The sequence below is a fragment of the Protopterus annectens genome, chromosome 4.part0, assembly GCF_019279795.1.
Source record: "Protopterus annectens isolate FY-2018-M chromosome 4.part0, PAN1.0, whole genome shotgun sequence".
NCBI classification, from domain to species: Eukaryota; Metazoa; Chordata; order Ceratodontiformes; family Protopteridae; genus Protopterus; species Protopterus annectens.
In genome coordinates, this window is record NC_056733.1 from 677,498,150 (window position 1) to 677,525,452 (window position 27,303).

The 27,303-nt window shown below is 45.8% G+C and overlaps 1 protein-coding gene across 1 annotated transcript in view; it reads right to left on the bottom strand.

Annotated features, from left to right (window-relative positions):
• ATP2A2 (ATPase sarcoplasmic/endoplasmic reticulum Ca2+ transporting 2) overlaps window positions 1-27,303 on the bottom strand; it is a 1,687,617-nt gene that overhangs the window by 838,904 nt on the left and 821,410 nt on the right. Inside the window, exon 15 of the mRNA XM_044069765.1 lies at window positions 8,155-8,277. Coding sequence (XP_043925700.1) covers window positions 8,155-8,277 — 123 coding nt within the window. The remainder of the gene's footprint in view (window positions 1-8,154; window positions 8,278-27,303) is intronic.

A 27,303-nucleotide genomic window follows, 5' to 3' on the forward strand; every position in this document is an offset into this window, starting at 1 on the left:
CAAGGCTGGCCCCACTTCTGAAATATTCTGTCTGCTACCGCTTGATTTAGAGACCACTCGTGAGGCATGAGGATTGTTCTGCTCAATCTGTCCGCTATGACGTTGGACTTCCCGGGGATATGCGTTGCTATCAGAAACCGTTGAGAGGAAATCGCCCATTGCCAAAGTCTGAGTGCTTCTCGACATAGGGGGTAGGACTTTGTTCCGCCCTGCTTGTTTATGTACCACACCACAGACATATTGTCCGTTTGAATTGTTATAGTCCCTGTGGGAAGAGAGTGGTGAAGGGCTTGCAACGTTAAAAACACCGCTCTCATCTCCAGGACATTTATGTGCAGGTGGCATTCTAATTGTTGCCATGTGCCCTGGACAGCCCTGCCCTGATAGTGCCCCCCCCCCACCCGATGAGGGAGGCATCCGTTGTCACCGTGGCAACTGGGGGGGGGGGGACAAAGGGTCTGCCCTGAAGGAGCTGAGGGGAACCATCCACCAGGAGAGGTGTTTCTTGCATGATGGGGTTATCAAGATGTTGTGAGTCATTGGGAGCTGTTGAAAGGACCACTGAGAAAACAGCATCCACTGAAGGATTCTCATGTGGAAGCGAGCTAAAGGAAGGAGAAGGATCGCCGCTGCCATGAGGCCTAACGTTTTCACCACTAATTTGACTTGAACTCTGTTGGACTGAAACAGAAAAAGAACATTCCGCCGTATGTCTGTCACTCTCTGAGGTGGTAATGTTGCAGACATTTCTGTGGTGTTTAACACGGCGCCTATGAAGTTTATACACCGACAAGGAGGATTTTGCAAAATTTATAGAAATACCTAGATTGTTGCAAAGTTGAATAGTGTAATCCCTGGCCATTATAAGATGTTACTTGGTGGTAGCGGAAATGAGCCAGTCGTCTAAATATGGAAACACCTGGAATCCTTTTTGTCTCAGGTGAGCCATGACCACTGCCAAGCATTTGGTGAACACCCGGGGGGCTGTGGTGAGACCAAAGGGCAGGGTTCTGAATTGATAATGACCGTCTCCCAGCCGGAAGCGGAGAAACCTCCTGGAGCGCCTGTGTGATAGTACGCGTCCTGGAGGTCTAACGAGCACATCCAGTTGTCTATGCCCAAAAAGGGTAGAATGGACTGCAGTGTTACCATCCGAAATTTTGTCTTTTGTACAGAGTTGTTCAATCTGCTGAGGTCCAAAATGGGTCTCCAGTCTCCTGTCTTTTTTGGTACCAAAAAGAATCTGGAGTAGATTCCGGATCCTAGCTGATCTGCTGGGACTGCCTGGATGACTCTTTTTCTAACAGCTTTTTTATTTCTAGCTGTGCCTGACCCCTTTGTCCGGGTGGTACGTCTGGTAGGGGTCTTGGCAGTTGGACCGGAGGGGAAATGAAGGGAATTTTGTAACCCCCAGATATGATAGACTGTACCCATTTGTCTTGGGAGAGGGATTGCCAGGCTTCCGGGTACAGAGATAATCTTCCCCCGACTGCCTCCGAAGGCGGGCAGTCGGGCAGCTTCTTAGGGATGCTGAAAGGGTTGGTCAGGGAAGGGATTCCCTGGAACCCTGGTTCTGTGGACCCCCTCTGCCCCTGGGGCGGTGTCTGTTATTGTTCCCCCCCCTCTGCCTCTGGGGGGAAATTCACCACGTGCGGCAGGCGCGACTCCCTGTGATTTGCTGAACCACATCTTTCCACCCTTCTGGCCCTTAGGGTAAGGTCTAGAAGGTGTGGAAAAGTGGACTCCCACGGCAGAGAGAGTCTTACCATCTTGCTCGCATCTGGTGAGGGTATTCTTCACCTGAGGTCCAAACAATTCTGAACCATCAAAGGGGGTGTTGGTGAAGGACGCCTTGAAGGGATCGGCAAAGTTAGAGTCGCATCCAAGCGTGACGTCTCAACGCAACACCTGTGCCTGCGGCCCTACTCGCTCCATCGGCTGCGTAGGAGATAAGCCGCATGGAGGAGTTGACAATAGAATTCAGGGTAGCCAGCTGGGAGTTCATCTTGCCCTGATAACCCGCAGCAGAAGGATCCTGTATGGTTTCACCCAGCTCTTTGAGCAAATCTCTTTGAAGGCGGGTGAAATGACAAATAGTTCAGTGACCGCATGGCGAAGGTCGCTGAAGCAAATGTCCACTTACCATACCTGTCCATGGTCCTGGACTCTTTGTTAGGAGGATGAACAGGTACAGAAGGATCAGCTAATTCCTTCTTAGTGGCTGCTGCTACCACCATAGCATCTACTGAAACACCTTTAGTTAGAAAGGATTTGTCCTCCGGAGCAGAAATAAATTTAGAGGGCCTCCTAGAGGTAGGTTCCATTGAGTCAGGAGCTGCCCACGCCTTTCTGGCCACTACTTCCATTAGTGGGTCGAAACGGGGAGACACCCAGGAGGTGGAAGGACGAGATCCAAAAGCGTCAAGGTAAACAGACTCGTCCTCGGAGGGTTTGAGAGTGGACCAATTTCCCCTCTGTTTCAGGATCTCTAGGATGTCTGAAAAGGAGACATCCTCAGAGGGGGATCTCGGGGAACCCTCCGACTCATCCAAGTCGGTGTCCGACGTGACAGACTCAGGGGAGTCTATGTGCTTCCTCTTGCACTTTTTTTTCCTAGGGGGGTCCCCTGAAGCTTCAGGGGAGGCCTCGGAAGAGGAGGAGACACCCAAAGTGGGTACCGTATATGCTTTGGATTTCTGCTGTCAGATGCAGGAGGATGGCCAGAGACCGTAACAGGCACTGTAGAGGGAGGAGCTGCAGAACTTAACCTTGGAGTGGACACTGGGTCCAGCACACTTCTCATCACTTCGAAGGCTCCCCTATCAGGCACTAAAGGCAGTCCCGGCTCCGAAGAGACCCGAACCGCTCCCAGCACCGACAGAGAAGGCTCCGAGAATGATGTCAGGGCCGAACTAACCAGAGCCGAAGCTCCGAGAGGGAGAGCGGGGTCGGACAAGGGCCCGATGCCACTCACCCCCTCGGAGCAGACAATGGAGTCCCGGCGCCCAGACCTCTCCACGGACGGAACCAATGAAGAAGTCGGAGCCAACGACGCCAGAGCCAAAGGTGGAAGTATCGCCTCCGACGTGGGCAAGGTTACGGTTCCGACAAACTCCCGCTCCGAACTCGAATGGTGAGTTGGGGGAGGAATCGATGGCGGTACCGAGGGAGCCACAATCTGGTGAGACGGGCTTTGGAGCATTTGGGCTAGTGCCTGAAATTTTATGAGTCTACTGACCACCCTCTCAATATCGTGGTCGGAAAGCCTGGATGACCTGGATGAATGAGTCCTATTGACCTGGATGAATGAGTCCTATGATTCCGCTCCGATAGGAGTGGTGATCTCGGAGCCAATCGGACGGATTCTAGTGAGGGGGATGTAGAGCGCTTGCGCGCTGGAGTTGGCTCCGATGCAGGTTTCGGAGTGGATACGACCTTGCTCGCTTCGGATCCGATTGGAACCGATGTCGGAGCCATCTCAGTTACACCAGTCCTCGACTCAGAAGCTGGAGCTGAGGGTTTGGCGGTTTTAGAAGACTTCCCCGAGCCAGACTTGGACGGGGAGTCATCGGGCTTCAATAAGCCCCTCAAGATGAGCTTATTATGACGTTCCTGCAGGACTCTTGAACTAAATCCGTGACAGATGGAACAAGAGTCCTGCAGGTGTAAAGACCCCAAGCAGTAGACGCAAGAAGTGTGACCGTCTGCCAGAGACATTTTCTGACAGCACGAGTCACACTTCTTGAATCCCGAGACCTTAGTGTCTCAGGACATAGTCCTAAATACAGAAAACACAGTCAGCCCACACACTCACTCAACTTATACCCAGAAGGGAGTTAAGGGGACTGACTAGAACACCCACACACACACACTCTAAGGGGTGGGGGGAACTAAGCTAAAGCCCGTAGGCCCGATTATAAAAATTAACTAAAAGGAGGGGAAGAAGGCTACAAAAGGGCTGTAATAAATAAAAGTATCGATAGGGACCTAAGGTAGGAAAACTATCTGGAAAAACTATCTGAAAAATAGCTCTATTGAAAAAAATTTCTTTTACTGACCTGAGCCGGTAAAAAAAAGCAACCTCGCAGCGAAGCGGCAAACGAGATCTGGGGAGTTAGCGCATGGTATTGTGGGATATAGGGCTGCCTCGTGCCGGTAAAAATAGCTCTCGAGCTATAGTATAGGCAGAGTCGGAGCCCAGGATCGGCTCCGAACCCATCCAGCAAGAATGAATGCGAGAATGACAACTTAACATTGTTTGAGATTCTGTAACTCCTTTCCCTTTTCTTGAAGGGATTTAAGGAGCTCAGCAGAAGCCTGTCCAAAGAGGGCCTTATTGTCCAAGTGTGCATCCAGTAATTTTGTCTGCACATCCAAGGGGAGAGGTTGAAGTCTTACCCAGGAATATTGCCTTAGCACTGATCCTGATGCAGCTGATTTAGATGAGGCTTCCACAGCATCGTAACTGCACTTAATGGAGTGTCTGGTTACTTGGGATGCTGTGGAAAGCAGGGAATTAACTTGTGCTTTTACAGGAGAATTCTGCACCTTGGACAAAGGGTAGAGGCTTTGGAAATGGTATCCAATATATACCCAGCAATATGTGTTTGGTAGTTCAAGGCCCTTATGGCCATAGTCGAGGAGGTATATATCGTTTTTTTTCCCAGTCTGTACATAAATTTGCTGTCTTTATCCTTTGGGTAAAGGGAAGCAGAAGGTAATTGCCTTGAAGTTTTGTCTGCAGAGATAGCTACAACAACTGGATCTGCTGGTGGGTTTCTAAAGAAAAACTGGTTGTCCTGGGGAACCTTATAGAAATGGTCTGGGTGTTAGAGGCTAGAGGTTCTGAGTCAGGAGACTGAGCAGCAGCCAGGAATGTGTCTTGAAAGGCAGGTGGTAAAGGAGGAACAGTAGAAGGAGATGGTTGCTCCATTTGCAAAAGGTCAAAATACCTTTTCTTGGAGTCAGATACCTCTGAAGTTTGCCACTTTAAATGTTCCCTTCATGAGGGAGATAAGTGTCCCCAAAAGGTAAACTCTTCTCCTGGGGATTCAGGAGAAACAGAATCCTCCTCCTCCGGGGTAATGAAATCCTTAGGAGTGTATTTGGGTTTCATAAGAAAAGGATTCCTCAGAAGAGTAGTCTCCCTCAGATGCCTGTAAGAGTGGCTGAGGTGAGAGAGTAGGGGGAAGCTGTAGTGTCTGCAAGGCCTGGAATGCCTTAAAGAGACTTTGTGAGAAGATTTCCCAACCAGACACTGGTTGAGGTTCAGGGTGCTTGTTTTTTTGTTTTCTCTTCAAGGGAGTAAGCATTGAAGTGGATGTCTGCTTAGTAGGAATAGGAGTAGAAGGAGCAGGGTCTTCCGACTGTGAGTCGTGGTTCCCCTCCGCAAGTCTCAGATGGCTGATTTGCCTCAGCAGACGTATACGCGGATTCCGGCATCCCAGCTTCCATTAAGGTTCCCAGGCCTGCTTTAGTAACCATCATCTGACAGGATTCTGGGCTTTCAAGTGCCTCTAGAACCTGCTAGGATGTCTGAGGCGCAGCTTGGGATTCCGGACTGTTTTTCTTGGCCTTCTTCCTCAGCAGCTCGATGGATGGGCCTACTCCTCCTTCCATTCAGAGCGCTAAGCGACGCAGCCTTTGATTTTTCAAGTACAGCTTCAGTGATGCCAGGCGGCTTTGGAGGGTTTAGGGATGAAAGATTTGCAAATAGGGCAGGACGTATGGTTGTGGACCTCGCCTAAGCAAAATATGCACGTGTGTGTCCTTGTGAGGAATTTGTCTCCCACAAGCACACTTCCCCTTTCTAGCTGACATGCAAGTCTAAACTGTAATCAAAAGTAAGGAAAAACCCAACAGGGCACTTATCTGTCACTTATCGGTTGAAGAAGCGGTCTGGACTTGAATGGAATCGTAACCGGTTGTCTGAAGAAATGTGATCTGCTTACAGAACTGGCAAACAGGAGTCAGACGTTCACTGCGGCAGAAAAATTCTGATGAGGGTTTGTGCAGACGTCACTTTTATACCAAACGCCAGTTTATGGCCCTGGTAAGGGACATCGCAGGTACCCTCCTGATAAAAAGACTTTGGTATACTGGCCGGACGGTGGCGCTGCATGCAGCAACTTCCTACTGTTATGAATACTGCAACATGAGAATAGGACATCTAACACCTCACTGGATGCATTCTTGTCCTCTAATGAGGATATTTTGTCCTCATATTTTCCAAGATACCTTTCTGGTATTTAATTACATGGAACTGGCACTTGTGGGTCCTTGTGGCCAGGGTAGAGGAAGTGCAAACTTTCTTTCCAAGCCTGTCAAGAGCCCTGCTTTCTTTGTCTGTAGATAGTGCTTTTTTTTTGAGGTACTAACCTTAATTGCTTTGGGCCCAGGAGTAACAACCTCTGGGTCAGCGGTGGAGTTCTTGAAAATGGAATTTATGTTAGTCCAAAACGTTGTAAACCCAGTCTGTTTTTTGAGGGGCTGGTGAAATTGAGTTTGGGTTGAGAGATGATTCCATGAAAACATCCTCTACCACCTCCAAAACTGGAGGAATAGCCAATGGTTTGTGCTAAGGGAGATCCAGGAACTCCCTGACCCTCTTTTTTGATGGGGGATATTTCTTCTACCTGCCACTGGAAAAATTCTCTCATGGCATGCAGTTTCCCCAAAGTTAATGTCTTCAGGGGTTGAAGCATAAGGTACAGTCCTTCTTCAGAGTCTGAATCTTCAGAGGAAAGGAGGGGCTCGTCTTCCAGGACAGAGTCCTCCTGATCAGACTCCTCATCTGGATCAGGAGGTTCTGAAAGGGGCTCAGGAGTAGGATCTCTCTTCCTTTTTCCTGGAGGAAATTCAGTGGGAAACTGCCTGCCTCTGACCAGGGAAATAAGGTCCTCGGCCAGACTAATTCCTGTTGGTAACCAGTGAAATGGGAGCCAGTATGCCTAGACACAGGCCCTGAGGTTGAGCTCTTCTTGGGTGCAGCTTTTGCTTTGGGCCTGTGCATGTCCACTACTGTGACGTCAGTCTCTCGACAGGAAGAAAAGGTAGCTGACGGATGCCCCTAGGGAGCAACGTCAGTTGTGGATAGTTTGCCGGAAGCCAAAGCTTTTAGAGTGGCTCTGGACCCAATTGATGAACCATAAAGCCAAGACCTGCAGTGAAGGTGAGGGACCCAACAGCATGCCGGACTCCGAACGGGTCTTGGCAGAGGTCTGTGCCACCACCTCACTTGCAGAAGGGGGCTACAAAAGCACCTCACCTTCTTATGCAATAAGCCTTAGGGAACTGTCAGATGGAGAACCAGTGTCATCCGAGGCCCTAAGTTTGGGCCTTTTTTCCCTTCTTTTGCTTAGGGAGCTCAATCTCAGGACAACAGACGGACACCATCTCTCTATGGGACACGGATCACTGACTAAGGTGCTTAAACAGAATTTCGGCCCTATGCCTTACACTTCTGGTATTGAAAAAGGCGCAGAGACAGCAATTAGGGATGTTGTGGTTTGGGCCTAAGCATGCGACACAAAATATGAAAATCTCTGTGTGGGATTTGCTTTCCACAGCGGAGACCGCTGTTAATTTTATCTGACATGAAAGAGAAAGTTCCCCAACGGTGTACTTGGCTTTTACAAGATTTCTCATTCCGGTGTAGACCGATCGATGTACTCACTACTGCTTCTGGCTCCGAATGCAAGACAGACTGATGTTATGGCGTCAGCTGGCTCCCTTTACACCCAAATGTGCAGGCATCAGGGTAGAGAGACCTCCAGTCTTAGGAGCAGGTTTTTTTTTTTACTCTGGTAGTCGGACTGATCAAGGGCTTCCAAAGGATGAAATCCCGTAAATCCGGACTGCAACAGTGAATCACAAAGAACATCAGTGTATCTTCTGGTAAAATAAGTAAACATTCTCCAGGCTGCCGAGGGAGCAACTCCTCTCAAAAAAAAAAAAAATGTAACTGTCATCATTCCATTCAGTCAACATTTTTTCAATGTAAGCCGGTTCGCAAAATCAGAAAGATAACTGACAGTATGCAAATATCAGACGTAAGCTGACTAGTAATATCAAGAATTAAGGTGATTTGGGTGGAAGGGTAACACAGTAGCATAAAACATATCAAGTAAAACTGACTCGAGAAGTCATCCATACCTTAACAAACATTTTTCCCTGAGTTATGCGGCTGGGCTTGTTGGGTACACAATAAACAGACATTGATTTCCGGTCTCTTGAAAATTCTAACGTGAATTCCTTTCTCATCAGTTGTTTGATGACCTAAAAAAAAAAAAAGTGTTAAGATTGATGGTTCACCTTCTTGGGCAAGTAATGTCTAAAGAACTGCATGTCATGCAGAATCTACAGAACTCAACGGAATCACTTAATTTTTTACACACAAAATTTAATACTTTGCAGTTAAGAAATAGCTGTGTATTATTTTGGCTTTTAAAGAATAAACGCTCATAACACAACTTATTACTGATAGCACACTATACTGAAAAAAATGACTACTTCAAAACAAAGAAATATCACTCAAATTTATTACAGAAGATTTGTAAAACCAATTAACTGTTGAATTTGGATAACTGTGCAGATACAAAGCAAATACACCACTACTATGTAGCATAAAGTGGTGTTAAATATATAAAGGAAAGGGGGGGGGCACAGCCCCTGCTAAATACATTACAGCACAGACTTGGATAGGGTCACGAAATGTCAGGGTCCCAGTCATAAAGCATGCACCATCAAAGTAGACATGACCATAGAAAATGCAGACTGCACTGCTTACACAATTGTGTGACTTAATGAACTGATGCAAGTTGCCTAACATGGGAAGTTTTATTACTTCTACAATGTACATACATATTTGGGTATGAAAGTGTGTACCAAAGTTTCATAAATGAAAGTCGTACTTATAACGATAGATTCATGCTGTCTGATTTTCTTCCGGTTCAACACATGGGTTGTCTGATCTGACCTCAACACCATCTCTGAAGCTTAATGGATCAAGGGCTCTGATTCCTCCCTTACCCAGAATCCCCTCCACTTGCACACTTCAGATCACGTTTTCCCCCACCAAAATGAAAATTTACAGAAATAACACATTCAAGGCTAATTACTACAATGACAGGAAATATTAAGGAGTGGAACACAGTCTGATGAGATTGTTCACAAACGGTGCAAGATCCATTCAGTCACCAGAAGTCAATACATGATAATTTGGAAGTGAGCAGGGTGGAAGGTTGAACTGAATGAAAATCAAACACAGATCTATCTCTATGATAAATTACATTTATATTGAATGCTGTCAATTTTCATCTGATTCAACACATTAGACAGATTCCCAAGCTGTTTTACCTGTGTGTGGTATCAAGAATGGATGTTCGTGGGAATGGTGGAATCAAAAGAAGAACATGATCTAGACTGTGCATCTAATTTACAATGAGACACAAAGAGTGAACTGCTGACCAAGCTGCAGCAGCAAAAATACCATCAATGGGAAGTCTATTCATAAAGGCTGTTGAAGTGGCTACTGCTCTTGTGGAATTAACATTGGGCTTCAATTGCAGGGACCGGCCCTTTTTAGCATATACAAAGAAAATACAATCAGATAACCATCTAAAAAGAGTAACTTTACAAACTGCTATGCAGAATTTTGGTCTAGAAAAGGCAAGAAACAATCAGATTTCCAGAAGGGTTTTGTTCTATGAAGGTAAATCTGAGTTGGTGATGAACATCCAACATATGCAAAACATATTCATCTCTGTTTTGAGATTCTGGAAAAAAAAAACACTGGTAGGTTGATTGATTGTTTTAATTTGCTTCAGATACCACCTTAGGAAGAAAGGGTCCATTACTCTAAGGAAACTTTCTGTGGAAAATCAAAGAAGGGCTTTTGCAAGAAAGGGCTTGCTACTCTGAAATTCATCTGGCCGATGTGAAAGCCACAAGAAAAATGGTCTTCCAATAGAGGAAGACCAAATCTGATGATGATGTTGGTTCAAAGGGAGGTTGAATTGATGCTTGGAGCAAAACAATATCCATCGAGGGTCTGGGTCTCTGACTGGTGGTCAAAGGAGTCACATTCCCCTCAAAAAGGCTTTACAGACTTTTAGTGATGTTATAGAGGTGTCATTCTGACCTCTGTGAAAATTTGAGATTGCAGCCATTTGTACTTTGATAGTGAAGAAACTGGAACCATTAGGAGAAAGCTCAGACAAACTCCAGTATGGAAGGGATGGAAGCAGAAAATGGATCTATTCCTTTCAACATTACACTAAACCTTTTTTGTGTGGATTGTTTATGAGAGGCTAAAATAATCTGAACTGATGCTGGAAGCCTGGCATCTCTGGCCGAAGTTAAAGTGGTTAGTTTCATGGATTTCTGGTCCAGAGGAAGGAATCAAGTGATCTGGATACTGATCCAACATCTACAGGGGATGTAATAGTAGAGGCCAAGGAAAGGGAACCATGTTTTTGGGGGCCAGAAAGGAGCAAAGAGGATCACTCTGGTCTTGCATTTTCTTGCTTTCTAAATGAGCAAGATCATTAGAGGCAGCAGGGGGAATGCATAAAGGAGACCCTGGGGTCAACTGTGGACTACAGCATCCCTCGGTGACTGCCCTAATCCCTCCACAGGAACAACGTAACTACTGCATCTGTTCAGGTAGGAAGCAAAAAGGTTGTAGCAAGGTTGGTCCCAGTGATGGAATATCAAAGCTGCCACTGCTGGATTGAGGGACCACTCAAGAGGCATTAAGAAAGATCTGCTCAATTTGTCCACTAACACACTGGATGCCCCTGGGATATACACTGCTATCAGAAATCAATGCAAAGACATTGTCCACTGCCACACTCAGGTCTTCTCAACAAGAGAGTTCTCCTCAACTTGTTGATGTACCAGACTACTGCCATGCTGTCCATCTGTATGGAGCTCACACCCTTGGGGAGAGCATCCTAAAAATGCCTGCAACACTCTGAGGACTGCACTCATCTTCAAGATAATGATGTGAAGATTGTCCTCTAGATGTGACCAAGAACCTTCGACCATTCTCCCTTCAAAACACCTCCCCCCACCCCAGAAGGAAGACGTCCGTGGTTATGACAGCCAATGGTGGATCTGTGTGAAAAGGACGACCTTCCATCACCAACAGAGATTTTATTCACTAGCTGATATCTCTGCATATTTGCGTAATACAAATTTTGGTATGCAGTGGGTGAATGTTTTTTGAAACCACTGCACAGAGAGAGTGCATTGAAGGACTAATGTAGAACTTCGCAAGTGGAAGCAGTAAGATTGTAGAGGCCATTAGAACTAAAAGTTGTAGAATCATGAAGGATGCTGAAGTACCTGTGTACCTGTCAGATGCAGGGACATCATGCTGGAGTGGAGTAATATGGCAATTTGTAATGCTGAGTACAGGTGGCATCCAATGAATTCTATTTGTTGTGTCTGGTCCAGGTGGCTCTTGGGTAAATTTTTCGTGATTCCTAGCCTTTGCATTAGGTGGCGCAGAAGGTCCAGATGACGTAATAGCAGATGTTTGGAGGTAGCAGTGAGGAGCCAATCATCAACATTTGGGAAAACTTGGATCCCTAGCAGAAGCAAACATGCTGCAACCACTGACATTATCTTTGTAAACACCCTGGGGGCTGTAGTGTGACAGAAGTACAGTGGCCTGAATTCATAATGACAAGATCCCAGCCAAAAGTTAAGAAGTCTCCTAGAATGCTTCTCTATCTTTATATAATACGCATCCTGGCTTTCTCAGAAGAGGCAATTATGGACTGAATCGTGACCATCCAGAATTGTCTGTTTTACAAATGGATTTAGATTAATCAGATCCAGAAAGGGACTTTGGTCCTCCGTCTTCTTGGGTACTAAAAAGAACCTTGAATAGACTCAAGACTCAGTTGGTCTTTGGGGACTGGGTGGATGACTTTTCTAGCAGCTTGGAAATTTCCACTGCTGCAGGTTACCACTGACTGGGAGAAACTTTTATTATTGGCAGAAATGAAAGGGGAACTGAGTTGCCTCTGGAAATTATGTTTAGCACCCAGGAATGTGTTATGTTCTGCCAGGCTTGTGGGTGCATGGATAAGCACCTTGGCTGCCTCCAGTGCGCAGCACCCGGAAAACCTTTCACCTGGTAAGACTTTTTGTTGACGTGACCATGAAAACCCTGACTGTGCGGTCCACCTCTACCTCTTGGGTGACATCCATTAGAGTTAACTCCTCCTCTGCCACAAGAAGGTCTGTCCCCAAGAGTGCTCTGATAATGACTTGTGGAATCGCATCTTCTTGCCAACCCTCTGATTCCTACAGGAGGTCCTTTGTTGGGTGGAGAAAGGGATTCCCACTGCAGAGAGTGTTTTACCATCTTGTCAACTACTGGTTAGCATGTCCTTTACACCTTGGGCCCCAAAACAGGGAATTAATGGACATTTTAAAGTCTTCTACAGCATCACAAAGGTGCATCCACTCATGTCGGTGAACAGTTACACCAATACCCATTGCTCTAGTTGCACCATCAGCTGTGTTAGATAGCAGTCACATGGTAACGATCGATACAGACTGAAGGGTACTGAGCAGGGAGCCCACGGTCCTCTAAACATGTGCAGGTAGGTTACTGGAAAGAGACTTGGAGAGCTCTTTAGTCAAGTCTCTCAGAAATCATGATACATGAGCCAAATAGTTTAGTACTGCGAAGACAAATATCACTGAAGCATACATCAGTTTTCAAAACCTGTCTCTCTCTCTCTCCAAACTCCCTGTTAGGGAGGTAGACAGAGGAACTTTTTTCAATTAAGCTCTTCGTCATGGCCGTTGCTACCACCGTGAAATGTACTTGTGTACCTCTGTTCCAATGTGTCCTGTCCTTAGGTGCTGCTAAGATCCTATCTGGTTTCTTTGGTATTTGCACCATGTCAAGCGTCCTTCCATTCCCACTGAGCCACAAGGTCAATAAGGAGATTAATGAGCGATACTACCCAGGATGAAGATGAAGAGAAATCAAAGGCCTCCAAGAACACAGCCTCATCTGGTGAAGGGTTATCTGTGGACCATTCTCCTTCTTGTTTCATTGACGAGGGGAAGGTGGTCCACACAGCCTACCTGGACCTTGCAAAAGCCTTCGATACAATACCCCACTCGGGCATTATAGATAAGCTCACCAGCTTAAATATAAACCCCTATGTCACTAGATGGATTGCAAACTGGCTCAAGGACAGAACCCACATGGTTAGAATTGCTGGAGCCATGTCAGACTCCAAACCAGTTACAAGTGGTGTCCCACAAGGCTCAGTCCTGGGACCTCTCTTGTTCGGTATATATTTCTCGGAGGTACAGGCCAACACGGAAGGACTGTGGCTGACCAAGTTCGCAGATGACTGCAAACTGGGTGCCATAATCGACTCTCCAGCCGACACAAGCATCCTCCAAAAGGGCCTCATAGAAACAGACAACTGGTGCCAGAGCCATGGCCTCAAGCTAAATGCCAAAAAGTGTAGTCATCCCCTTTGGCAAAAAAATTACCACATAGGTGGAAATCCATTAAGTACAGAAGAAGTAATTGGGGACCTGGGGACCCAAGTTGATAGCAATCTCTCATTTGACAACCACATGGCCAAAGTGGTTAGAAAAACATTTTATATAGCCCACCTAATCATGAAGGGATTCACATCTAGATCAGGGGAGGTCATCGTGCCTCTTTACTCATCCCTCATCAGGCCCATAATTGAGTACAATGCCCCTTTTGGGATGTACCTTACCAGACACCTGTAGCAACTGGAAAGACCCCAAAAGTACCTCACCAAGAGGATCAAAGGGCTCAAACAGATGCCATATGCTGCCCGGTTAAAGAAACTCCAGCTCTACTCAAGTGGCATACCGCCTGTTCAGAGGAGATCTGTGCCTGACGTATAAAGCCATGTCCAACCCGGAATTAATGGACATGCTGCACCTCAGAAAATCCAAATCCCATCGAGCTACGCTCGAGAGACTTGAACCTCAGCACTGAAATAAATAGGACATGCTGGAGGGACAGATTCATAACCCAGAGGCTCCCTTCACTCTGGAATAAAATCCCAGTCCAGGTTAGGCAGAGTCCCTCATTGACTCTCTTCAAGAGGAACCTTGATGAGTGGATGAGAGATCATAGGTTTACCCCGGGTATCACTTCTGTGTCACTGTTAGATAGAGGCACAGTATACTAACCTCGAAAAAGGGCATAGCAAAATAAATTTAAAATGGGTGGCGAAAGCCAAACACATTCTGGCTAGGCTTATAAATGCCCTAGGGCAGATAGCCTAGTATGAACCTATGAACCTATGAACCTATTAATTTAAGGATCTTACTGAAGGTGACATCTTACGGGAGGGATCAAAGGGAGCCTTCACCTTCATCCAAATCAGTGTCCTCAGTGAAAGATTCTAGGAAGAGTCTATGTGCTTCCTTTTGCACATCTGTTTCCTGTGAACCTGTACTAGTGGATGAGATGGGTCATAATCAGACTGGGAACTCTTGTAATGAGCAGTCTTGGAAGCCTGTGCTACTAACCGTCCTTGTTAGAAAGGGAAAATGAAACTGAATACTCCTGAGGTTTGGGTGGAGCTGAACTGAGTGGTGATGCCTTGTCTTTTGGCACAGCCAAAACCGCTCTCAAAAGCCTCAAAGGCTAAAATCACATTTGGCCCCAAATAAGATCTCCTCCTGTCAGGATGAGACTTCTTGATACCGATGGGTTTCAGCCTTGAGCCTGATCTTGGATCTGAGCTGTTTCAGGGCTAAGGCCACAACAGGAAGAAACGTCTTCAATAACTTTGGCATCAATCCATCCCCTTGAGCCCCTGCACTGACATTTCAACTCAGAGATTCTTCCTGATCTGAATGAATCAGAGTCAAAAGCGATAGGGATAAGTCACAGCTGAAGTACCGCAAACTATCTGCTCCAACAAAGGTGCACCAGGGCCAAACTTTAATATACTGGCCATATGAGAAGACAGACTTTTCTATGGAAGACTGTGATGGTGAGAAAAGTCAAAGTCAAAAGAAGGTGCATCAGGGGCTAAGCATTACTGAATGAATGAATATGAAATCTGCCAGAATTTGAAGAAGCAGTTGTTGACAGAAAGGCCTGGAGTGGCACAGTCCTCGATGTAAAAAAGGATTAAGACTCTACTAAACAAATTAAGCACTTTATCCATTTGCAGAAAACCATTTGGTTCCTTTCCCATTTACAACTGTCCTTACTTAAGGGCACAAAAGTGCATTCTGAAAACTATATACTTGCAATAAACTAGATATTACAATACATTTGGTGCAAATAAGTTTGAAAATTTATAGTGGTGATATAATTTGTCCAAAAGGGCTGAAGTCCCAGGACAGCTGCAGAGAAGGAGCTAGGGAGATGGAGAAGGCACAGCACAAACAGGCAAGCAGAAAGACAACAAAGGAGGTGACAGCAAAGGCACAAGGTGAAAGGGAGCCGACACAATTGGTTAAGAAGGCTTCTACAGCATAAAAAAGTAATGCAAAGGAAACACCTGGCCAATATGAGGAAATGAGGGAAGGAGATTACAGAAAACGAAAGGAAAGAAATAATGAACACTTTGCTTCTGTCTATGAAGGAAAGTAAGAGGAGAATTTTATGATGTGAGGAGGAGTGGCACAGTACTGAGAAAGTACAGTTGTCTACACTTTACCATAAATGTAGATGTTTGAGTATATTCACTGTTGCAGTCATCACATTTGGGTTATCCTGCCAGGGGTAGTCGTCAGTTGGCCCAAATACCAGAGGCTTAGTATTTTTGCATCGGTTGCTGTCGCTCCAGGACTGACGTCAGGTCGTCAGTGGTATAAAAACAGGCAGCTGACGCCATTACATCAGTTTTTCTTGCCCTAACCATCAGAAGCCCCCAAACAGAGAGCTAGGTTATGATGGAAGAACACCACTAGTAGAAAGTAAATACCAAAAATTCCCTGTAAGGAGAGAGGAAGTGAGAGAGAGAGAGACAAAGGGGATGGAGGGAGGGAAACCAGGACTGCAACAGTGAATACACTCTAACATCTACATTTATGGTAAGTGTACACAACTGTACTATGTTCTTCGTGTTCCACTGTTGCAGTCATCACATTTGGGTTGATTCCCAAAGCTGAAGAAAAGGGTGGAGGCAGTCAAGAACACTGGGGGCTGGCTAGGATGCCCTGCAAGACTGCGGTGGTAAAGCCTGCCCTGGATTTGGAGAAGACAGGCAGGTGGTAATGCTTGGTGAAGGTATGAACAGATGTCCATGTTGCAGCCTCCAGGATGTCTCTGGTGGGGACCCCGCTGAGAAAAGTTGCAGAGGTGTAGGTTGCCCTGATGGAATGTGTCCTGACCCCCTTAGGGGGTGGTTTCCCATGCTGTTTGTAAAAGAAATGGATGCAGTGTGCTATCCATTTGGACACTGTTTGGATATGGCCTTGCCCTCTGCCACTGCTGTGAAGCTGACGAGCAACTGATCAGTTTTTCTAAAAGATTTAGTCCTGTCCAGATAGAATCTGAGCTGTCTGTGCACATCTAGAGTGCAGAATCCTTTCCCCCTTGTTTTGTGGGTTAGGGAAAAAGGTGGGCAAATGAATGGATTGGTTGAGAGCCACACTGGACACCACTTTAGGCATGTAGGATGGGTTAGTCCTGAGGGAGACCCTGTCAGCATGGAAAATAATGAAGGGCTCTACAGCCATGAGTGCTTACAGTTCTAAAACTCTTCTAGCTGAAGTGATGGCCAGAAGCAAAGCTGTCTTCCAAGAGAGGAATTTTAACTCTGCTGAAGCTGCAGGTTCAAAAGGGGGTAGGGTGAGCTTTTCCAACACAACGTTAAGGTCCTAAGCTGGGGTAGGAGCTCTACTGGGTGGCCTTAAGTTGTTAGCCCCTCTTAGAACTGTTTGATGAGAGGGTGTGAGAAGTGAGGTGGCTCTGTGCTGTAATGTGCAGAGATGGTAGAGGCATGAATTTTAATAGAAGAGAAGAACAGACCCATGTGTAACAGGTCTGCTAGGTAATCCAGGATGAGAGATACAGAGGGCTGTGCCATTCCAGCTCCCTTAGCCTGGATCCAGGTGCAAAACCTTTTCCACTTGTCAGCATAGGATTTTCTAGTGCTGTGGCATCTGGTCTCATATATAACATCTAGGGCTTGTTTGCTTAGGTTGGCAGCTTGAGAAGAGGTCAGGGAATAATCCAGGCTGCCAGGTTGAGGTCTGCAGTTGGGGATGCATGAATTCTCCATTCGTCTGTGTTAGGAGTGTTGGGATCTGTGGTAGGTGCCATGGTGGCAGGGGTGACAGGCTGCGCAGCAGTGGGCATCAGTGCTGGCGTGGCCAGTTTGGGGCAATCAGGATTGCCCTTGGTTTTTCCTCCCTTATTTTGAGCAGTACCCTTGAAATGAGTGGTAGAGGGAGAAATGCATAGACAGAGAGGTTTGTCCACTGGAAGGGTAGAGCATCCACTTCCCAGGTCTTGCTGTGAGGTTCCCTGGTGCAAAATTTGCTGAGCTGATGATTGGAGTGGGAGGCAAAGAGGTCCACCTTCGGGGAGCCCCATATCTGGGTTACAAGGGTGAAGGTTCTGTGGTCTAGCTGCCACTCGTGCAGGTCTAGCAGGTTTCTGCTTAAAGTTGTCTGCCAGAGAGTTTAGGGAGCCTGGCAGGAATTGTGCTAGCAAGTGTAGTGGCATGGCTGAGGCTGTGTGCCAAAGGGTCATGGCGAGCCTGCAGAGAGGATAAGAGTGAGTACCTCCCTGCTTGTTGATATACTACATCACTGTGGTGTTGTCTGTTTTGATCATTACAGGCCCCAGGGAGAGTAGGGGGTCTGAAAGCTGTCAGGGCGTGCTGAACAGCTAGCATCTCTTTTTGGTTCATGTGCAGATGTATTTGATTAGGGTTCCAATATCCCTGAATGCACCTGCTGTCCAGGTGTGCAACTCAGGCATAGTCTAATGTGTCTCTGGTGAGGGGTCTGGGCGGCGTGAGGTTGTGAGAAGGGAAGACACTTGTTATGCTTGCATACTGCTTCCCACCAAAGAAAATCTTTCTTTAGACAAGGTATAATTGGTATGATAGTATCCAGGTCTTGAGAGTGTTGACACCAAAGGGTTTTTATGTACCATTGTAGTTTCCTCATAATCAAGTCTGGCATATGGAATGAGTAGAATGCAGGAGGCCATGAACCCTAGAGCTTGCAGAATTTTCCTTGTGGATAACGGTTCTGGTGGCTAGTTGAGAGAAGTAGCCTGTCAGCTAGGCTTGTTTTTCTGGAGTACGGAATGCCATCTGGGATGCTGTGTCCAGGCTTGCTCCCAGGAACACAGTATGTGTGGGGACTAGTTTTGATTTATTTTCGTTGATAGTATACCCCAGGGAGGTCAGTATGTCCTTTACAAAAGTCAGGTGCTAAAGTAACTTTTCCTGACTGTCTGCCTGAATCAGGCAGTCTAAGTATGGGTAAATTTGAATATTTCTTTGTCTGCAAAAAGCAATGGTGGGAGCCAGACATTTTGTGAAAACTCTGGGAGCAGTGAATAAGCTAAAGGGAAACGCAAATCACTGAAAGTGCATAGATCCTGCCCTGAAACGTAGGTATTTCCTGTATGATTCTCCGATTGGGATGTGTAGGTAGGCCCCTTTTAGGTCTGGGGTGGCTAACCAAGCATCACTGGAAAGGACTGGTAAAAGCTGCTGGAGGGTGAGCATTTTGAATTTTGGTATCACCAGAAAGGTGTTTAGAATGGATAGATTGTCATGTGCCCTCTTTACTGGGTACCAGGAAGAGTCTGGAGTAGAATCCGTGGCCTGTCTGTTCTGCAGGAACATGATGTACTGCCCTCATGGAGAGCAGGGAAAGGACTTTCTTCTTCTGCCCACTTGTTTTGTAGGAAGATCTGGGAACCCTTCTGGGGTTGGCAGAGTGTGGAAATAAAATTTGTATCCCTGGGACACTATGTTGAGGATCCATCGGTCATTGGTAATAGTGGCCCAGTTGCTTGCGTGAAAGGAAAGTTTTCCTCCTAGGGGCACAAGCAGGTGGGCAGAGAAAGGGGGTGGAAGTGTAAAGTCATTGTGAGTTCTTATCATAATGCGCTGGCTTTGCACTCCCTGTTTTTGAAGAGGAGGAACTCCATTGCTTAGATCTCTGCATTCCCTGGGGCTGTTTTCTGGGGGGGGGGGGGGTTGTCTGCTTCCCCTAGGTCTGGGCTGAGCTGGCCTGGAGGGGGCAGGAAAGGACCAGTGTTTGGAGGGGCAATGTCTACTGAACCTTGGTGGCTGGACCTGTAAGAAGTCTTTGACTGTTTGCATAGATTTAGCTTTTTCTTCCATCTTTTTTAAGACCTCTTTTGCCTTGGTGCCAAATAAGTTGTCTTTGTTCAAGAGTGCGTCCAATAATTTGGATTTGACATGGTCTGGCAAGGTCTGTTCCTTTAGCTAAGCATGCCTTCTAAGGACAGAACCAGTGACTGCTGCCCTACAAAGATGCTTCTAGGGCATTAAAACCACAGTGTAAGGTGTGCTTAGTTACTTGACTTGCAGAATGTATTAACTCTTGTAATTCTTTATTTTCTGGACAAGCAGGAAAAGAAGATTTTTTTTTGTTTGAGGAGTTCCATGGTATGTTGCTGATATTTCAGCATGTGGAACTGACAGTTTAATGCTCTAATAGCAAGAGTAGCAGAGGTGGATACTTTTTTACCCCATCTGTCTAATGCTCGGGAATCCCTATCTGAGGGGTTGGCAGTCTTAGCTGAAGTTGCTTTGACTCCTTTAGGTCCTTGAGAAATGACCTCGGGGTCAGCAGTAGGATTTTTGAAAATAAACTTTGAGAGTCAGGGACTTTGTAGTACCAGTCAGGTTTCCTGGAAGCAGGAGGAAGGGCGTCAGGAGTCTGACTGGATCCCATATAAACATCATCCACAACATCCAGGACAGGAGGAATGGCCAAAGGTCTGTGCTGTGGTAGATCTAGGAATTCCCAGAGTCTCTTTTGACTGAAGGTAGTCCTGAGATTCCCAATGGAAATGCTCCCTTAAAGTATGTAGGGTTTCCCCAAATGAAAAATCCTCGAGTGGAGAGGCAGAAGGAATGGATTCCTCTGCATCAAAATCCTCATAAGCAGAGAGGGGTTGCATATCTTCATATTCAGATGCATCAGAGTCATCGGACTCCTATTCAGATAAAACTACTGGGGACAAGTCTCTCTCTTTTGGAAGGGGTAGCCTGGCTTCCCCTAATAAGCATAATAAGGTCTTCTGCCATTTTAAGCATTTGAGATTGAGGCAAGGAAGCAGGTGCCTGAGCTTGGGTAATCGGTTTTTTGGGTGTGGTTTGTACCCTGGGCCTTAGAAACTCGGTAATTTTAGAAAGAACTGAAGACACGAAAAGAAGTCTGTCTGTGTAGAGTATTGGCAGTGCAAAGTACTTCCTCAGAAGCTGGTGCCTGCTCAGCAGCTCCAGACTCATGCAAAGTAGAAACATCCACAGGATCCTTAGTCGAAGAATCTCGCGGCATACCGGACTCCGAAAGGGTAGCCTGCGAATCCAGAGAAGTAGCCATCAGGGGCTGCGAAAGCACCTCACCGAGGACTGGAGAAAGTACAGTTGTGTACACTTACCATAAATGTACATGTTAAGAGTGTATTCACTGTTGCAGTCATCACATTTGGGTTATCTGCTTGCAGTAGCCCTCAGTCAGCCCAATTAACAAAGTCTTGGGTCCTACATCTGTTGCTGTCCCTTCTTCAGTGATGTCAGGGGTATAAAACATGCCGTCAACGCCATTACATCAGTTTTTCTTGCCCCAAATGTCAGGTGCCCCCCTAATGGGAATCAATTAAATCGATAAATATACAAGGTTATACCTCCAACAAAAAGCAAATACACCAAAAAGCTTTTGAGCATAGTAAAGGAGAGTAGAGGTATAGCCAAAAGAAGTAAAGGGGCTGGAGGGAGGGTTACCAGGACTGCAACAGTGAATACACTCTAACATCTACATTTATGGTAAGTGCACACAACTGTACTATGTTCTTCATGCTTCACTCTTGCAGTCATCACATTTGGGTAGATTCCCAAAGCTAAGAATGGGAGGAGAAAATTAGACCGCTATAAGGACCTGCAAGACTGCAGTGGCAAAGCCAGCTCTGGATTTAGAGAAAATTGGCAGATGGCAATGCTGAAAGTATGTACAGAACTCCAGGTAGCAGCTTCTATGATGTTTCTGGTAGGGACGCCTCTGAGAAAGGCTGTAGAGGTAGATGCAGCCCTGGTTGAGTAGGGTCTGATCCCCTGTGGGATAGGTTTTCCATGGTGCTTGTAGCAGAAATGAATGCAATGGCCTATCCCATTTGGAAATGGTTTGCTTTGAAATAGCTTTCCCCTCTATCCCTGCAGCAAATGCCACCAGCAGGTGGTCAGATTTCCTTTGAGGTTTAGTCCTGTCCAAGTAGAATCTAAGTTGTCTAAGGAGTGCAGTATCCGCTCCCCTTTGTTCTGTGGATTAGGAAAGAAGGTTGGCAAATGAATAGACTGATTAAGGGCCACACTGAATACCACCTTGGGCATGAAGGAGGGATTGGTCCTGGATGGTCGTAAATTTTTGGCCCATCTGAGGAACTGCTTGAGCAGTGGAGAGGGGAAGTTCTGTGTTATAATGAGCTGAAATGGCTGAGGCGTGAATTTTGATGGAGGAGAAAGACAGGCCCTTGTGAAGTATCTCAGTTAAGTACTGTAAAATCTGAGGTAAATTGGGCACTGCTGTGCTCATCCCTTGAGATTGGTTCCAGGCACAGAATCATTTCCATTTTTCAGCATAAGATTTTCTAGTACTAGGCCTCCTTGCCTCTAAAATGATATCCATCACTGGTTTACTGAGGGATGGTAAAGGAGAGTTTAGGTAATTAGCCAGGCTGCTAGGTTCAGTGTTTGAAACTGAGGGTGCAGGATCTGGTTCGCCTGCTGAGGCAATAGGGTAGGAGTTTGAGGCAGGTGCCATGGGGCCAACAGTGACACAATGCGCAAGAGGGGGTACAACAGTGTTGGCGTAGCCAGTCTGGTGCAATTAAAATCGTCCTTGGTTTGTCTAATTTGATCTTTAGTAGTACTTTGGAGAGCAGAGGCAGAGGAGGAAAGGCATAAACGGATAGGTTTTTCCAGCTGAAGGACAGAGCATTCACTTTCCAAGCTTGTTTGTGGCGAGTCCTTGTGCAAAATTTGTCCAATTGATAGTTCTGGGGGGAGGCAGACTGGTCTATATCTGGGCTCCCCCATTTGCTTGTCAACATGTTGAAAATCCTTGGTTCCAGTTTCCACTCATGTGGGTCCATGAGGTTTCTGCTTAGTTCGTCTGCCAGTGTATTTAGTTTTACTGGCAGGAACTGAGCTTGTAGATGCACTTGGTAGCTCATGGCTGTGTTCCACAATGCCATGGCTAGTCTGCAGAGGGGTAAGAATGTGGTGTTGTCCGTCTTTACCATTAATTGTCCTGGAAGAATGTGGTCCTTTAAGGCTGTCAGAGCATTCTGTACAGCTAAAATTTCTTTCTTATTGATATGCAGGTGCATTTCACTTGAGTTCCATTTGCCCTGAATGCACTTCCCAGCCAGGTGAGCCCCCCTATGTATAGTCTGATGCGTCTGTTAGGGTTTGGGCAGCAGGAGGTAGTGTGAATGGTAGTCCCTTGTTCTGGTGGCAGGCCTCTGCCCACCAAAGAAACTCTATGCGTACTCAAGGTATGATAGGAATCATTGCTTCCAGATCCTAAGAATGTGGACACCGTAGGCTTTTTAGATACCATTGTAGTTTCCTCATATGCAGTCTTGCATATGGAATTGGAAGAATACAGGAGGCCATGAACCCCAAAGCTTGTAGTATTTGCCTTGCAGATAGCAGGGTTTTTGTGGCCACTTGTTTGAAGTAGGTTGTCAAATGAATTTGTTTCTCTGGCGTGAGGAAAGCCATCTGGGAAGATGTATTCAAGCTTGCTCCCAGGAATATAATTTGTTGACAGTGTACCAGGTGTGATTTCTTTTCGTTTATGGTGTACCCCGGACAAGTTAGCACCCTTTGTACAAAGGCCAGATGATTCAAAAGTATATCCTGGCTTTCTGTCTGAATTAGACAATCGTCCAGGTATGGGTATATTTGAATATTTTTTTGACTGCAAAATGCAATGATTGGAGCTAGGCACTTTGTGAATACCCTGGGCGCAGTAGATAATCCAAAGGGCAGTGCAGAGAACTGGTAGTGCGTGTAGCCTGCTTTGAAGTGTAGGTATCTTCTGCAAGATTCCCTGATTAAGTCTCGAGTAGATACCTTGTCCCTTTTCCTCTTCTAGTACCAACTGAATAGCCCCCATGCTTAAGAGAGAAAGTACTTGCTTTTGGGCCTCTGCCCACTGATTTGGGGGTAAATTTGGCAATCAGCTTGGTGTTGATAATGTGTGGAAGTGAAATCGGTATCCCTGGGACACTATATTTAAAACCCATTTGCCCTGGGTAATGAGTTCTCAATTCTTTGCATGAAGAATAATCTTTCCCCCCAAAGGGGCAGTCAGTTGAGAAGTGCTAGGAAGTTTTAAAAAGAAGTCATTGAGACAGTTTACCATAGGGAGGAGTTTTATTACTCCCAGATTTGGAAGTGGAGGCCCCCCACTGCTTAGTCCTGTGCGTACCCTGGGACTGAAGCCTGGGAGCTCTGCTGGATCTGGGTTTGGACTGAGAAGGTCTGGAAGAGGCAGGAAAGGACCAATTTTTGGAAGACCAATGCCTACTAAACCTTGGAAGTTGTACTTGGAAAAAATCTTTTAACAGTTTGCATAGATTTAGCTTTTTCCTCCATCTTTTTAAGAGCTTCTTCTGCCTTGTTCCCAAACAGGCGGTCCTGGTTTAAGGGAGCATCCAGTAATTTTGCTTTAACATGATCTGGCAAGGACTGCTCCTTAAGCCAAGCATGCCTTCTAAGTACAGACCCAGTTACAGCAGCCCTGCACATGCCTCTAGTGAATCAAAACCACATTGCAAAGTATGTTTTTCACCTTGTTCAGCTGAATGCAGTAAATCCTGTAAATCCTTATTTTCAGCACAATCAGGAATCAATATAATTTTCTGTTTAAGCAATCCAGTAATAAGCTGCTGGTACTTTAACACATGAAACTGGCAGTTTAAGGCCCTAATGGCCAAAGTTGCAGAAGTGTATACCTTCTTACCCCATCTATTTAGCGCCCTGGAGTCTCTATCAGAGGGGGCAGGATTTTTGGCAGTAGTAGATTTAATGCCCTTGGGTCCCTGTGAAATGGACTCAGGATCCGCTGTAGGATTTTTAAAAAGGAACTTGAGAGAGTCAGGGACCCTGTAATATCTATCAGGTTTTCTGGGAGCAGGAGGTAGAGAGTCATGGGCCAAGCTAGTTTCCGAAAAGGGATCATCAACAATGTCTAGTACAGGAGGTATGGCTAAAGGCCTGTGCTGGGGCAATAGTAAGAAATCTCTAAGCCTCTTTTTAGAATCGGAGGAATATTGACTTTCCCAATGAAAATGCTCCCTGAGAGTATGCAAGGTTTCACCAAAAGAGAAATCCTCTGGGGGACAAGCAGAGGGAATAGAGTCCTCAGCATCAGAAACCTCAAAGGTGGATAAGGGTAAATCCTGGTCATCAAAGGAAACAGAAAATTCAGAATCCTGGTCAGAAGTATCATAAGCAAACTCAGTCCTAGGTCTCTTAGAGGGGGAAGGCTGGCTTCCCCTGATTAAAGTAATAAGGTCTTCAGACATTCTTATTTGTTTTTTACGCATACAAGCCTGGCCATGTGGTTTGGGCGTCAGTTTTCTAGGCATGGTTAGAGTTTTAGGCCTTGAAGAAGAAGATGGCTTTGGTTTAATGCGCAAGTCAGTAGGCCTGAATACACCCTCAGAAGCCAGTGCCTGCACAGCGGCTCCGGACCCATCCAAGGTAGAGACATCCACAGGTTCCACAGTCGAAGAAGCATCTCGCGGCATACCGGACTCCGAATGGGTCTCAGTATAGGCCTGCAAATCTGAAGTAGCGGGTATCAGGGGCTGTGAAAGCGCCTCACTGAGTACCAGCAAACTGGCGACTGGCTTAGGAGAAGCGTCGTCGGCAGCTTTGGACCTAGGCGGCCTCTGTCTTTATCTTTGTGTTTTTTTGGAATGTCGGTAGTCGGATGGCTTACCAAAGACATATCAGGATAATTGAACAGAGCACCAAAATATTTAGAAGCGAAAATATACCGATGACGGATAGTTTGTGGTTTAAATAAGGCACAAACCCGACAGAGAGGTACGTCATGGTCACGGCCTAGCCAAGGAATACAGTACGAATGAAAATCCTTATGAGGTATTTGCTTCCCACAAGTAATGCAATTATTAACTTTTACTGACATCGGTCAAGAGCAAGAAAAAGCTTCCCCAATGGGGTATTTACCTTTTAGTTGAAGACTTCGGTTCTGAAACTTGAAAATGAAAATTTCAGGAGTCCGCTGACCAGCACTTGCAAACTGCTTCTGCTTCAGGTACCGCACAGCAAGAAAGACTGATGTAATGGTGTCAGCTGCATGTTTTATACTCCCGACGTCACAGAAGGGACAGCAACCGACGCAGGACCCAAGACTTTGTTAATCAGGCCGACTGAGTGCTACTGCAAGCAGATAACCCAAATGTGATGACTGCAACAGTGAAACACGAAGAACATCTGACTAGCTTAACGGAAGCATTGTCTGTAGTTTTGGACCTGTGGGGTCTGTCTCTGTCTTTCTCCTTATGTTTTTTCAGAAGATCGGTAGTTGGATGGCTTACCAAAGCCATATCGGCATTTGAGGACTGCGAGCGAAAATATCTAGTTACAATAAGGGCTCAATGACGTATAGTTCTGGCGTTGAACAAAGCACAAAAGTGACAGCAGGGGATGTCGTGGTCTGGGCCTAAACAGGTGACGCAGTAAGAATGGAAGTCTTGATGCGGTATTTGCTTTCCACAGGCAAGACAATTGCTAACTTTTTCTGACATCGATTAGAGCAAGAAAAAAGGATCCCCAACGAGGTACTTAGCTTTAGAAGACTTCAACTTCAGTTCGGAAGCGAAAACACAGATAGCAGCTGACTGGCACTAATGTAAACTGCTTCTGCTTTGGGCTCCTCGGCAAGAAAGACTGGATGTGATGGTGTCGGCTGTCTGTTTTTATACCACTGACGACCTGACGTCAGTCCTGGAGTGACAGCAACCGATGCAAAAATACTAAGCCTTTGGTATTTGGTCCGACTGAGGGCTACCCTGGCAGGATAACCCAAATGTGATGACTGCAACAGTGAAACACGAACATCATTAGATGGCAAGACAGACAGGAAAGAGGCTGGATGAAGCACAGTAACCAAAGTCTCTGCTTTCTTGTGGCCTTCAGGAGTCTAACCAATGTTAGCAGCTCTCTTAATGGAGGTTCTGAATACATAACTTACTACTGTAGAAATGTTTGCCTAGAAAAGAGACTGAATATGTGGAATCCTAGTGCAAAGGACTGCAGAAAAAAATCCCAGTGAACTTCTGCACTGTTAGTGTAACAGCAATGGCCAGGAAAGAACTTCTGCATTCTTCACGGACAAAAATCTCCAGGACAACAAGCATAGGATTCACATCTATAAGAATATGTGTTAAACCTTATCCACTTGTAGCACATAGGGGTGGGGTGAGGCTATATATACCAGTGCTAGCTTCAGCAAGTTGCATGCATTCTTTTTAGATAGTCTGAATAAATATGTCATACAGACTCAGCTCCATCCACTGCATCTATGGTACTTGCTGAGCATTCTGACAAATATTCACATTTAACACCACACCAGAGACAACACACATATTTGGGGATGTGAAGAAATAGCAGAGCAGAAAATAAACTTTATTTCAAAATGCGAGTGTGGAAGTACACAAGTACAAATTGCAGTAAGAAAAATGTTGCAACTGCAACCACCAGGAATCTTCTTGCTTCCAGGCAATTTAGCAGAGATGAGGAAGCTTTGGATTTAGAAATTCATTTTTTTTCTTCTACAGTGCAAATGGAATAGCCAAAAATTCAAAAAAGATATACTGTGCCATATTTGTGCAAGTCACTGAGGAAGAAGCCTTGGAGAAGTTTCTTTTACGTTATTTTATGAAGAAAGGCAAAATAACAAAAGGTAAACAACTTTAGGAATTACTGTGAGCCTAGAAAGAATAGTACAGTTGTGTACACTTACCATAAATGTAGATATTCGAGTGTATTCACTGTTGCA